This window comes from Amblyraja radiata, chromosome 2 (assembly GCF_010909765.2).
Source record: "Amblyraja radiata isolate CabotCenter1 chromosome 2, sAmbRad1.1.pri, whole genome shotgun sequence".
Classification (NCBI taxonomy): domain Eukaryota; kingdom Metazoa; phylum Chordata; class Chondrichthyes; order Rajiformes; family Rajidae; genus Amblyraja; species Amblyraja radiata.
In genome coordinates, this window is record NC_045957.1 from 24,872,435 (window position 1) to 24,887,499 (window position 15,065).

At 37.9% G+C, this 15,065-nt stretch overlaps 1 protein-coding gene across 5 annotated transcripts in view; it reads left to right on the forward strand.

The window, feature by feature from the left end:
* Positions 1–14,092, forward strand: part of LOC116987526 (meiosis-specific coiled-coil domain-containing protein MEIOC-like) — a 33,822-nt gene extending 19,730 nt beyond the window's left edge. For all 5 annotated transcript variants that reach the window (XM_033043654.1, XM_033043627.1, XM_033043636.1 and 2 more), the window contains 4 exons: positions 1,515–3,339; positions 8,117–8,251; positions 10,784–10,964; positions 12,311–14,092. In XM_033043654.1, coding sequence (XP_032899545.1) covers positions 1,515–3,339; positions 8,117–8,251; positions 10,784–10,964; positions 12,311–12,576 — 2,407 coding nt within the window. In that variant the 3' untranslated portion in view covers positions 12,577–14,092. The remainder of the gene's footprint in view (positions 1–1,514; positions 3,340–8,116; positions 8,252–10,783; positions 10,965–12,310) is intronic.
* Positions 14,093–15,065: the final 973 nt, after the last annotated feature.

Here is a 15,065-nt window from a genome sequence, read left to right on the forward strand (position 1 = left end):
CGAACAGGCCATTTGACTAATGATGTTTGTGCTGAACAGCTTGTATTTGATCCATATTCCCCATTACCTGCATATTAATGTTACTATCTAAAAGTCTCTTAAATACCACTATTGTATATGCTTTCACTGCTGTCCCAGGCGACAGGTTCCTGGCAGTTTCCAGGCTCTTTGTTTAAAAACAAATTGCCTTGTATATCCCCTTTAAACATTCCTCTTCTCAGTTAAAAGCTGTACTCTCTAGTATTTGACACTTTCACCCAGGGCAAAAATGACCACTCTACATTTTTTCCCCTGCACATTAATACCCTCTATAATAGTTTATCCTATCTGCACAGCTCTTAATTTTATAAACTGCTATTAAGACTTCCCACAGCCTTCGGCACTCCAGAGAAAACAATCCAAGTTTGTCCAACTTCTCCTTATAGCTAATAACTTCTACTCCAGGTAACAGCTGGTTAAACCTCTTCTGAATCCCCTATAAAGCCTCTACATTTGTTCTATAATGGAGTGATCAGAACTGTGCATAATACTCAAAATTTGGCCTAACTAAAGTTTTATAAGCTGCAACATGACTTTCTGACTCTTTTGCTCAATGCCCTGACCAATGAAGGCAGACATATCATTTACCTTCTTTAACTCTCTTATCTACTTGTGTTGTTGCTTATAGGTAGCTATGGACTTGGAATCCCAAGCTCCCTCTGTACATTAATGTTAACTGTCCTGCCATTAACTGTACACCTTTCCCTTACATTCGCCATTCCAAAATGCGATCCTTATACTTGCTCAGATTCAATCCATCTGCCATTTCTCTGCACATATCTGTGATTGATGTGTATCTTGCTGTATAATTTGTCTGTCGGGATGTTTCCACCTTGCGTTCTTCAAGAGACCTTAATCTCAAATTTTCCTAGCATATTAGTACACTCCAAGCTGATCTCACTATCCTCCATGTCCTTCTCCTTGGTGAGTAGACATGCAAAATACTTGTTTAGTCAGAAGTGTGTAGAGGAGGTGTATATTTACATTAATTGTTATGATTTTTTAATTATTTCTGCTGGCACCTGATTGCTTCCAAATTGCTTCAGAATAGGGAAGACGCAATCCGCTGACACATCTTTGTGGGCAAATTATTTTGTGATCATTGACAAGCACCGTACCTTTTAAAGCTGACTAGTAGATCCAGACCATTGTGGAATTGTTTTCATGATAGTCTGAATCATCTCAAAATATCAAACTGTAAGGTACTCTTGAAAGATACGCTTGAAATATTTGGGTGTATATTGGTATTCATACATTTAGTACCAACCGTCCTGAGAAATAGAATAGATTATTTATAAGGGCAAAGCATGCCTTCATTTCATTCTGACTCTAGAAATGTAATGGACAGCATGCTTTTTTTAATCAAAATCTACTTGCGCTAAATGCACCAAATAAATTGACATTTTACTGTAATATCAGTGTTGATGCGTCAAAAGGTTAATGTCTTTCAGGTGTAATTATTTTGCATCTTGCAGGGGTTCGTCCTCTAGGTTATTTCAATCAATTTGGTCGACTGCAAATGGAGACGGTACTGGATCACCTTTGAAAAATAAAATGGAAAATGGAAGAATTTCAAATAATGTGGATATTTCTGAATACTATGAAGAAAACTCTCAGACATTGGCAGAGAAAGTAAAAGCTGATGAACTTTATCAAGGATTTCAAAGTTTGAATCTTTCAGAACCATGGGTTTCCATGCTCAATAAGGATACCAATCAGTGTGATTCTCAAGCCAGTGATGTCACATTTATTGTGCGAAATGACATGGTGCCTCAGAAAGAAGGATTTTCCTCACAGTCCAAGGAATTTGATTGTTGCTTACAAAATTATGAGGGAGCAGAGAGGGGACTTTCCAATTTTAATATACATAGCTTACATAATAATTGCAGTAGTAATAACACAAACAAACGCAAAGAACACTACAAAACTGACCGATTTAGAGATAATAAAGTTGGAACATTTGCGATCAAAGATTGCAACCGGAATTCAGAAAATAGACACAGCTCACATGTTGGCGAAATGTGGGGCAAAGTGTTGCAAGAGAAACAAGTATTTCAAAAAGGACATGAAGATTTCAGTGCCAGTTCTCTAAAGAAAAACTTTTCTTGTTCACAAATGGATTTCCATGGCCAGCAGTTTTCCAAGGAGAATAGCTTTGTTGCTGATGTGAACAGAAAACCTGCCACTGACTTTCCAAAACGTGGAAATCGTGCTCGTACTTTACGAAACAGTTTTGAGAATCATTGTGAAAAGCTGTATCAGAATTGTTTAGATGATCTTCCTAGATCATCTGAATTCATTAATTTGACAAAGGTTATGCCACAGAGGAGTGAATATAGTCCTCATTCTTCCCAAAGCAACCTGTTATGGTCTGATAGCAACACAATGAGCCCCACTGTTGAATGTAGTCCTGTGTTTAGGAAAGATGGCGACATCATTTCAACTCTCTCACAAACATCAACTACAGCTGCTGTAAGTAGCAGAACTCCAACACAGTTGCCAATTTCCAGTGTTCTTCAACCTAACTATTATCGTGCTGCAGCTCCAATGGAATCCTTAAGGCAAGGTGAATGTCCCAGGTTTTCTAGCAGTAACATGAATGACTGGAGTTCATCTACTGCTGTTGGTAGAATACAAGAGCAAAAAAAGCCTGGTACAACACTTAACATTGATTCCTCAGCTGCCAGAATTGATCAATATCAAAAACATTCTGGTGGATTTGGTACCAATTGGACATCACATCACAATGTTGGTAATGATGAGCCAGTCAAATATTTCAGATATTCTAATAAGCAGGGACACAGTAACAACAGAGATGATAAGAGAGGGCGGAAAAATGGATATCCACATCCTTTGAACTCTGGATCTTTTGGACAAAACCACCAACAGTATAATAGTTACTGCAGACAACAAGAGCAAGATGGGAGCAATATATCTGATTTCGTTAATCATTCTTTTGTACCCACATTCCCATTCATGATGCCTGATTTTAAGCAAAATCAGAACTACTCCACCCAATTTGGGCCCCATGGAATTTCTAACGCCAACTTTCCTTTTCCTCCTTCAACATTTCCATTTCCTGAACTAATTGACTTATTTTATTATGATGACTTGAATCAGTTACATCCTTTTATGAATGATTTTTTTGGTGGAGATATGACCACACCCTACTTTGGATTTCCACCACCATTTTCCAAATACAGACCTATGAAGAATCGTAGTGGCCCGGCAAATGAACTTCACATTCGATTGGAAGAATGTTATGACCAGTGGCGAGCTTTGGAAAAAGAGAGGAAAAAGGTAAAGCAGAAGTTAATCTCCATTTCTGCCTGCATTATTTAAGTTTATTTCCTTAGCACTAAATTATTTTCAGGAAAGGCATTGCAGTGTAGTCAGAGGCTGTATAGGTATACGCTATAAAATCTTAAATAAAATTATTTCTTGCATCTTGCCAAGTTATAGAGTCACAAAATCGTACAGCATGGAAACCCACCTTTCAGCCCAACATGTCCATGGCAACCAAAATGCCCCAGGTACTCTTGTCCCACCTGTCTGCGTTTGGCACATATCCCTCTATAACTTTCCTATTCATGCACTTGTCTAAATGTCTTTTATATGTTGTTATAGTACCTGTCTCAGCTGTCTCCTCTGGCATCTCGTTTCATATACTCTCCACTCTTTGTATAGAAAAAGGTGCCATTCAGCTTCATATTAATCTTTCCCCTCTCTCCATAACCCTATATCCTCTGGTTCTTGAGTCCCCTACTTTTGGTAAAATACTTTTCATACTCACCCTATCTACTCCCCTCATATTTGAAAGTAAAACACCATTTATTTGTCATTTGTTTTTTGAGTTTTTTTTTGTATTGTACCTTTTGTAATTTACCTTAATTCATGACAGATATTAATTAATCAAAAACATTACAAAATTGTTCTTTTCCAGCTTAAAGCATTTCAAGAGATGAGTTTAGGCACTTTAGAGATGGCGTTCACTGCAAAACCAACCTAATAAAATCGTAATGCTGAAAACACTCAGTATCTTTGGAAAGAGAAATAATTTATAACACCTTGCATTTATATAGTTTATCACTAACTGCCCATGCCCCCTCACTTTCAGACCAGAGCAATGGTGGAGTTTCCTTTGCCTCACTTTCCACTCACCCGATCCACAGATAACAGATAATTATTTGCAATTTCCACTAGTTTAACCAGATTCCATCACCAGGCATATCTTCTTTCCCTTGTTCGCTTTCAGCAGTTTGAAGGGACCATTCTCTTTGCAACTCCCAGGTTCACTTGTCCAGCCCCATCAATTACTTCCCTGCTTATCCGGTCCTTTTACCTCTTCCCTGCCCACCAGCCAGGAATTTGAACAGTTCTTAAGGTGAAGCAGAAATTCTTGTACATTTTCCCATCTTACACACTGCATTCATTGTTCACAATGTGGTCTTTACATTAGGGAAACCATGTGCACAGTGAGTGACCGCCTTGCAGAACACCTAGATTTAGTTTGTGTAAGAAGGAACTGGAGATGCTGGTTTAAACCGAAGATAGACACAAAAAGCTGGAGTAACCCGCTGAGTTACTCCATCGTTTTGTGTCTACCTAGATTCAGTTTATGAGTCTGAGCTTCCTGTTCTCATTTGCACTGCTACGCTGACCCATCTGTCACAGACCTTGTATGTTCTCCCTGTGACCGCATGGATTTTCTCCGGGTGCTCCAGTTTCATAGAAACATAGAAAATAGGTGCAGGAGGAGGCCATTAGGCCCTTCGAGCCAGCACCGCCATTCATTGTGATCATGGCTGATCGTCCCCTATCAATAACCCGTGCCTGGCTTCTCCCCAAATCCCTTGACTCCACTAGCCCCTAGAGCTCTATCTATCTCTCTCTTAAATCCATCCAGTGATTTGGCCTCCACTGCCCTCTGTGGCAGGGAATTCCATAAATTCACAACTCTCTGGGTGAAAAAGTTTTTTCTCACCTCAGTCTTAAATGGCCTCCCCTTTATTCTAAGACTGTGGCCCCTGGTTCTGGACTCGCCCAACATTGGGAACATTTTTCCTGCATCTAGCTTGTCCAGTCCTTTTATAATTTTATATGTTTCTATAAGATCCCCCTCATCCTTCTAAACTCCAGTGAATACAAGCCTAGTCTTTTCAATCTTTCCTCATATGACAGTCCCGCCATCCCAGGGATCAATCTCATGAACCTACGCTGCACTGCCTCAATCACAAGGATGTCCTTCCTCAAATTAGGAGACCAAAACTGTACACAATACTCCAGATGTGGTCTCACCAGAGCCCTATACAACTGTAGAAGAGCCTCTTTACTCCTATACTGAAATCCTCTTGTTATGAAACTCCTATACTGAAATCCTCTTGTTTCCTCCCACATTCCAAAGATGTGCTGATTTGATAGTTAATTGGCTTCTGTAAATTGTCCTTGGTGTGTAGGATAGAACTAGTGTACGGATGATTTCTGGTCGCCGTGGACTCAGTGGGCCGAAGGACCTATTTCAGCGCTGTATCTCGAAAACTAAAACTAAATATAAACAAGGCCAAAAGTAAGATTGAGAAACAACACCTTGCTTTCCATCTAGACATGCCATAGCCTGGGTCAGTATCAAATTTAGAAACTTCAGATAACTTGCATTCTCAGCTGGTACGGACTTGGTGGGCCGAAGGGCCTGTTTCTGCGCTGTATCTCTAAACTAATAGAAACATAGAAACATAGAAATTAGGTGCAGGAGTAGGCCATTCGGCCCTTCGAGCATGCACCGCCATTCAATATGATCATGGCTGATCATCCAACTCAGTATCCCGTACCTGCCTTCTCTCCATACCCTCTGATCCCCTTAGCCACAAGGGCCACATCTAACTCTCTCTTAAATATAGCCAATGAACTGGCCTCGACTACCCTCTGTGGCAGAGAGTTCCAGAGATTCACCACTCTCTGTGTGAAAAAAGTTCTTCTCATCTCGGTTTTAAAGGATTTCCCCCTTATCCTTAAGCTGTGACCCCTTGTCCTGGACTTCCCCAACATCGGGAGCAATCTTCCTGCATCTAGCCTGTCCAACCCCTTAAGAATTTTGTATGTTTCTATAAGATCCCCTCTCAATCTCCTAAATTCTAGAGAGTATAAACCAAGTCTATCCAGCCTTTCTTCATAAGACAGTCCTGACATCCCAGGAATCAGTCTGGTGAACCTTCTCTGCACTCCCTCTATGGCAATAATGTCCTTCCTCAGATTTGGAGACCAAAACTGTACGCAATACTCCAGGTGTGGTCTCACCAAGACCCTGTACAACTGCAGTAGAACCTCCCTGCTCCTATACTCAAATCCTTTTGCTATGAAAGCTAACATACCATTCGCTTTCTTCACTGCCTGCTGCACCTGCATGCCTACTTTCAATGACTGGTGTACCATGACACCCAGGTCTCGCTGCATCTCCCCTTTTCCTAGTCGGCCACCATTTAGATAATAGTCTGCTTTCCTGTTTTTGCCACCAAAATGGATAACCTCACATTTATCCACATTATACTGCATCTGCCAAACATTTGCCCACTCATCCAGCCTATCCAAGTCACCTTACAGTCTCCTAGCATCCTCCTCACAGCTAACACTGCCCCCCAGCTTAGTGTCATCCGCAAACTTGGAGATATTGCCTTCAATTCCCTCATCCAGATCATTAATATATATTGTAAATAGCTGGGGTCCCAGCACTGAGCCTTGCGGTACCCCACTAGTCACTGCCTGCCATTGTGAAAAGGACCCGTTTACTCCTACTCTTTGCTTCCTGTTTGCCAGCCAGTTCTCTATCCACATCAATACTGAACCCCCAATGCCGTGTGCTTTAAGTTTGTATACTAATCTCTTATGTGGGACCTTGTCGAAAGCCTTCTGGAAGTCCAGATACACCACATCCACTGGTTCTCCCCTATCCACGCTACTAGTTACATCCTCGAAAAATTCTATAAGATTCGTCAGACATGATTTACCTTTTGTAAATCCATGCTGACTTTGTCCAATGATTTCACCACTTTCCATATGTGCTGCTATCCCATCTTTAATAACTGACTCTAGCAGTTTCCCCACTACCGATGTTAGACTAACTGGTCTGTAATTCCCCGTTTTCTCTCTCCCTCCCTTCTTAAAAAGTGGGGTTACGTTTGCTACCCGCCAATCCTCAGGAACTACTCCAGAATCTAAAGAGTTTTGAAAGATTATTACTAATGCATCCACTATTTCTGGAGCTACTTCCTTAAGTACTCTGGGATGCAGCCTATCTGGCCCTGGGGATTTATCGGCCTTTAATCCATTCAATTTACCCAACACCACTTCCCGGCTAACCTGGATTTCACTCAATTCCTCCAACTCCTTTGACCCGCGGTCCCCTGCTATTTCCGGCAGATTATTTATGTCTTCCTTAGTGAAGACGGAACCAAAGTAGTTATTCAATTGGTCCGCCATATCCTTGTTCCCCATGATCAACTCACCTGTTGAAATGACATTGTGTATTTTACTGCCAGCCTGTATATTTATATTATTTATATGTCCTTTAATCACAATTTTACCATGAAAATCTTAATTGTTGTTTAACATTGTGAAAGAATGAACAAATTATTTAGTGAACTGCATTTTTTAAGGCAATCAAATAATATTCTAAATTGAGGCAAACCATGTTTTGGAAATATTAAATATGGGTCCCTTGCATTTTTGCTATCCATATATCTAAGTCTCAACATACCTTTTTTTGGTTATTTCTATTTTTAAGTTTTAAAGACCCACAACTGGAGTTCAATATCTTTTTCTTCACCTATATATTGGTAATTATAATTTTAGAAAGTTATTTTGTGATGCCCCCTCCTTACTCTATTCCCATTCCAAAATTATATGATTCCACACATCTAAATTTCACCACAATTATTTGTAGTTTGTCAATTATAATTCTCGAACACATTATTATTATTAGCAAATTTTATATCCCTAACTTTCTCTACAAATTACAACAGGCTCATCAGGCAAGCAAAGCAATGATTTAATTTTTCTCCTTTATTTTACTTTTTTTAATCAGACTGAAGCTGAGCTTGCAAGAAACTTTCCTGGAAAGCGAGTGTCCAGTTCAAACAATGCTGCTATACCTCGTCTGCCTTCCAATCCCTCAAGAGTAGATCGTTTGATTGTTGATCAGTTACGTGAACAAGCAAGGGTAGGTTTTGATTTTTTTATCATAATTTTTGTGTTTTGTTTTTATCCACAATTTTTGTTGTTTTACTTGTTCTCCTAATCTTAATTGATTACCTAGTGTAATATTAACATAAAATTCACATTGAATGTGTAATTAAAAATTTAAATAGCTCAGTTAAAATGAGGATGGCAGATAAGTGTTTATTATTGAATAATCTACAATAACTCTTGGATTTTACCCAATCCCACACTGTTATTCAATGAAAGGCGATGAATATTAGAAAAACGTTCTTCATTCAGGGTTCATTTTCTATGACTGAATGTACAAGGTTCCCTGAAAAAGGTGACACAGGTAATCGGGATGGTGAAGAAGGCATTTGGCATACTTCCTTCGTGGGTCAGGGCATTGTGTTCAGAAGTTGGGATGTCTATTACAACTATACAAGTCGTTTGTGAGACCACACTTGGAGTATTATGTGTAGTTCTGGTTCCCCAGCAATTGAAAGGATGTCATTAAGTTGGAAAAGCTGCAATGAAGATTAATGAAAATATTACTGGCATAGGGGGATTTGAATGATAAGGAGAGGATGCATTTGCTGGGAGTTTTCTCCCCTAAAGTGTAAGAAGCTAAGGGGTGATCTCGTAGAGGATTATTAGTTTAGTTTATTATTGTCACATACCAAAGAAACGCTCCTCGGTTTTCCTCGTTACACGTGAAACAAATGAACTACATTTATTGTGAGGTTTCATTAAAATTTGAAAGTGAAAAGCTTTTGTGTCTATCCAAAAAGAAAGACTATACATGAATACAATCAAGCAGTGCACAGATAAGGGATAAAAGATACAACGATTAGTGCAGGCAGTGAAGGAAGCTAATGGTATATTGGCCTTCATAACAAGAGGAGTTGAGTATAGGAGCAAAGAGGTCTCTCTGCAGTTGTACAAGCCCTAGTGAGACCGCACCTGGAGTATTGTGCACTTTTGGTCTCTAAATTTGAGGAAGGACATTCTTTCTATTAAGGGAGTGTAGGTTCACAAGGTTAATTCCCGGGATGGCGGGACTGTCATGCGTTGATAGAATGGAGCGGCTGGGCTTGTATACTATGGAATTTAGAAGGATGAAAGGATATCTTATTGAAACATATAAGATTATTAAGGGATTGGACACGTTAGAAGCAGGAAACATGTTCTCAATATTGGGAGAATTCAGAACCAGGTGCCACAGATTAAGAATTAGGGCGGAGATGAGGAAAATCTTTTTCACGCAGGGAGTTGTGTATCTGTGGAATTCTCTGCCTCAGAAGGCAGTGGAGGCCAATTCTCTGGATGCTTTCAAGAGAGAGTTAGATAGAGCTCTTAAAGGGGGCGGAGTCAGGGGATATGGCGAAAAGGCAGGAACGGGGTACTGATTGTGATTGAACAGCCATGATCATATTGAATGGCGGTGCTGGCTCAAAGGGCTGAATGGCCTACTCCTGCACCTATTGTCCATTGTCTCTAACTCTAGTTGCTTTAAATTGATGTACTTTATTCTGTAGTTCAGTAACCAACTTCTTCATATTGACTTTTTAATAAACTATTCTCAATTTCTCTAATAGGTTGTATAATTTTTATAGCCTCTCTTCCATGGACCTGTTCTGATCATTTTCTCATAAAAGTCATAAAAGTTTCTCATAATTTCTTACTTTTTTACTCTCACAAATTAAAAAAAAATCTCTATTTCCTTTTTCTATTAATCTTCTCAGTTTGTCTTCCCATCTTCATAGATTTTGGTGCATTCATCTCGTAGGTATGTTAACAGTTTCTTTTAAAGTCTCAAATTACACTAAGATGCTTTCCCATCATTATATCTGAAGCATTTTCATTTCCCCAGCGAAAATTCCGTGTTCAAGGATTGGAAGATTCTGGCCTTTCTCTGCAATATTGCCCTCAATTTTGTCTCTAGCAAATTAGTCAAATTATTCTCTTATTTGCCATGCATGGTAACATTTGGAAATTAGTTTAGTTTAAGTTTAGAGATACAGCGCGGAAACTTTAAGTTTAGAGATACAGCGCAGGCCCTTCGACCCACCGAGTTCGCACCAACCAGCGAACCCCGCACATTAACACTATCTTACACAAATTAGGGACAATTTACACTTATACCAAGCCAACCAAACTACAAACCTGTACGTCTTTAGAGTGTGGGAGAAAACCGAAGATCTCGGAGAAAACCCACGCGGTCACGGGGAGAACGTACAAACTCTGTACAGGCAGCACCCGTAGTCGGGATCGATCCCGGGTCTCTGGCGCTGTAAGCACCGTAAGGCAGCAACTCTACCGCTGCACCACTGTACCGCCCTTTGTTCTTTTAAAAATCTGGTAAAAAGGGCTTTTGATGCTTGAGAAAAAGTCAGTGACGTTGCTTTATTGAATAATTAGAGGCCAAAGACAAATTGTATAGATAAATACTTATCATTGTAGTGCTCATCAGGATTACATTCTCCACCAAGAGAATAATATGTTCACTAAGAAATGTCTGAGTGTTTTAGATTATATTTGAATTGCACGGCAGGTATTGACTTTGTTTGGCAAGATGGAACGTCTCCAAAGTTGTCCAGTTTATGCTAATATATCTACAACTCTCGATTGCCATTTGGAAACTATTCACGTCACACAAGCACGTCGTAAAGATGAAATAATTAATGCTGCAAATCGTCAGAGACAAGGAGCACCTCGCTACAATGATGACAAGGGTAAGTAGTTCACAGTATATTAAAGATAAACACAAATTGCTGGAATAACTCAGTGGGTCAGGCAGCATATCTGGAGAAAAGGAATAGGTATCGTTTCGGGCCGAGACCCTTCTTCAAATTGAGAGTCAGGGGAAAGGAAAACTAAAGATATGACATTTGTTCTTTGTACCTTTTTATACCTCTAGTTTCCCTCTCCCCTGTGACTCAGTCTGACGAAGGGTCTCGACCCGAAATGTCACCTATTCCTTTTCTCCAGAGATGCTACAGCTACTCCAGTATTTTGTGTCTATCTGTAAGCCAGCATCTGCAGTTCCTTCCTTCACAGTATATTAATTCCAGGTCTCTGTTTACATGCTTCCAATGTTAATAAAACAGAATTGAATGATCCATTGTTGACATAAGCTCTCATTCTTGTTCAATTTCTAATATCAAAAGGGCATTACCTTCATCACACATGGCAAAACATTTTGACAGCTCGACAGGACAGATTGTTCAGATGCACCTCGCTCATGCTATTTGAGCATATCAATTAAATAATCCTTAACTGACTTTTTTTCTCCTCTAAGAAACTATTTGAAAATAAATCACTCTGTTTGTAACCTTAGTGAAATATTTGAACCTGAGATGAGTTATGCTTGATGTATCTGTGCTTGTTGCTAAAACTGTCTTGGCTTAATCATACTTGATGTTAAAATTTTCACCCATATTTTTAAATCCCTCGATCCCACCCTTTCTATCTCCATTCTCCTCAAATTCTTTAAGTCTAGGTTATCTGTGCATTTCTAATTCTGGCCAATTAATATCCAAATATAAGTAATCACAGCACCAGCTCACAACTATATCATCAGCTGAAGTTCCTTAGCTCTGGAAATCACTCCCTAGATTTATCATTTTTCCTAATGTTCCTCCCTTTACGATGCTGCTTATAGCTTCTCTTAAACTAACTGTGGCCAAATCCCCTAATGTTCCCTTGTACTTTGGCATGCATTCATATTTGATTCATCATCTTATAAAACACTTAAATAAAGTTTGTTTTGTTATCATTATTTTACTTTTTAAATTGAATCCGAGGCCAACATATTATGTTTAGCTCATGAAACACTGAGATAGAAAAAAATAATAGCTGAGAAACTTCCATCTATAATAACACAATAGCTGTTTTTACTCATACATGGGGTGCCTATTGACCAAAGTAAATGTTTTGATTTTTTTTACCACCTGACTAGTTAATACTTGAATATATTGACTACTAAAGCGATTCTGCTTCATTGTCTCACCATGTAACATACTGTCTATAGATAACTTCTAACCCTCTCCTGTTAAGGTTTTTTTTTAATTGTGTTTAGATGTTTTGGCCCTGGCAGCTGCTATTAAAGACCTAACCATTTCAACACGAAAGGCTCGCACTGCTCTCTGGTGTGCACTGCAGATGACCTTGCCAAAATTTTCCTTGGGGGCTTTGGTCAAGCATGTTGAAATTGAAAAAGCACTAAAGGAGCTGTGTCAAGGAGGTGCTATCAAAAATGAAGATGAAATGTCAATTGAAGAGAAAATTATGAAGTCTGAATTGGATCATGCTGGATGTTCAGCAATAAAAAGAGAAGTATGCTAAAAACAAAAGAGACAGCTTAAAATGCAGCAGCTTTTGTGGATTGTCTTATGGAATATTTCAAACCGTGGGTGGCGTCTTCAAAGTCGTACTGTTAGTATTGTGTGAAATTCTAGGGTTAGCAGTAAGCTACCTGTTAAATAACTTGGTGATCTGGGTGGTAAGGGAAAGTTGCAGTCTGGGATGAGATTTGAAAGGGAATGTGGAAATTAATGAGTTGGTTATCAGTGTCTTGAGAGAATCTGGTGTCATTTTTGATAATTTCAGTAAGAAAATTGTTACATAACGTTTTTTGCAACATTGTGCTATTTCTGCTGCTTTGGGATTTTGTCAGGCATTTCTATTTGAAGCAGGCTTTATTATACATCATCGGATGATAACTATGCAGTTCAGAAGATTATACAAGTTCTTGTGTGGAAGTGAAGAGTAATAAAATGCTTTTTTTTATCACGGAAATAGAATTTAAAATATAGTAAATGAGAAATTAAATACTGAGATTCAGTAACAATGTAACGAAAATGGTACAGTTAATAATTTTACTTAACACCCATTTTTGGGCCTGGTTTTGTCACAATTGAGATATATAAAGAACTTTTATCATTTACCGTATTTTCAGAAAGGTAGTATAATTTCTTCTACAATTGAGTTTTTAAATAAATTAATGAATGTTCTTTCATATTTTACAATTATGTAGTATATTCTAAATTACTGCTTTAGATTATGGAAAAGTCATTGGAAACTGCAAAAAAACAACCTGATCAGGTTTAATAACTGCCAATTAAATGACTAAGATATTAAAAAAACTATAATTGAGCTTGCAAAAATAATATACTAAAATCTGCTAGAAATGCTCAGTTGATATATTTAATGAGCTATTTTCCATTCTAACTGGCATTATTATAGAACAATATTCTTGTGTTTATTTGACATATACTTATTCAAATCCTAAATTTAGGTTGGGCCCTGGAATTTTGGAGCAGTACTGTCCATTTCCATGGTATGTCATTTAGCTAAAGAGGTTTGAGGAAGCATTGATTTAAAAAAAAAAACAGGGTTAAAATAATTGAGCTCTTTCAATCATTTCTGACTATCTTTAATTCTGCTTTCTAAATTGTTCAAAAGATCAGATTATAATAACATATTGTAATCCACAAAACCAAAAATGTGGTTACTTGGTAAGACGTCATGCCGATCCAATCACGAATAGTATTTTCAGAACTCAGTAGTTAAGGTGTTACAACGACAGTTATATTAAATTGTTTGCTCAAGGAAACTCAGTTATATGCCTGTGCATCCAAGAACATTTTAATCACCTATGTCAAATATTTATCAGAAGACATCCAGTTTTTAACTTGACGAGTATAGTATTCAGTTATATGGCTCTTTTCAGAGATAAACTGAAGAAACTACATGTAGCTCGAACACAGGCATTTAAAGGTGCATCAATAATTTTTGGTTAGCCTCAGGACTCATTTCACAAATAGATATATTCTTTTACTTAGATAAGGATTAGGTTATTAAAAACAAAAAAAATCCAGAACGTATGTAATGTTTAACACCCTTTGGGACCAATCTAACATTTAGTTTTCTCATATTATGATTTTGTTTTCATTTTTAAACTTCCTCTTTATGGTTAACCCTCTTTTCGATTCTTAAATCACAGATCATGGACATGCATGATTGTTTGTGCTGTAAAAACAATCAACTACGTGCCGGTGGGCTTTTCATTAAGTCAAGCCCAGAGATTGCAGTCAGCTGAGAGCTATATTTTTATTCTTCCTCACCATATATCAGCTTATTTCCCAGGCGTAAAAAGGTCACCTATTAAAGAAACTGCTCTATTTTAATTTTCAATATCAGTTTTGCATCTGGATTAGAAGTTGATAACCAAGTCTGAATATTTTTTAGCCCTTGATCACTCTGTGATTTCGATTTGATAGCTAGCAAAACTTTAAAGTATTCTGTCAATAATATGTTTGGAATAATAGTTTAGTTGTAGTTGGGTGAGGGAAGAAATGAAGGCAGGAGAAGATTTTTTTTGCCACAACTATAGTTTTCATCTCAAATGTAACTTAATATTTTATTTCTGAATGTTTTCCATTATATTTTGACTACATTACTATTTGGAGCAAGAATTTCTCCTTTTATTTTCAAATTTCACATGTAATACAAATTGCTAAATGGATTCAGAAAATAAAATTAATCTTCTCTGGGAGAAGTAACAGCCTATGAACCACAATAACAATCAATACGACCTAGCTTGGCTTTATGATAAATTTAATTTTTTAAATAATATAAAATGACTAAAGCTCTGTATCACTGAGAGGAGGCCAATCAACATTTAATATCTAAAAATGCAGAGTTAAGCCAAAAGAAATATGAGTCTTGTTAATTCTACCTCCATTCTTCTAATGCATTTGCCATACTCAATACCTACACTGATGAAAGCATCGTTGCATTGAAGTCCCAGAAATAGTATCTAACTTATTTAA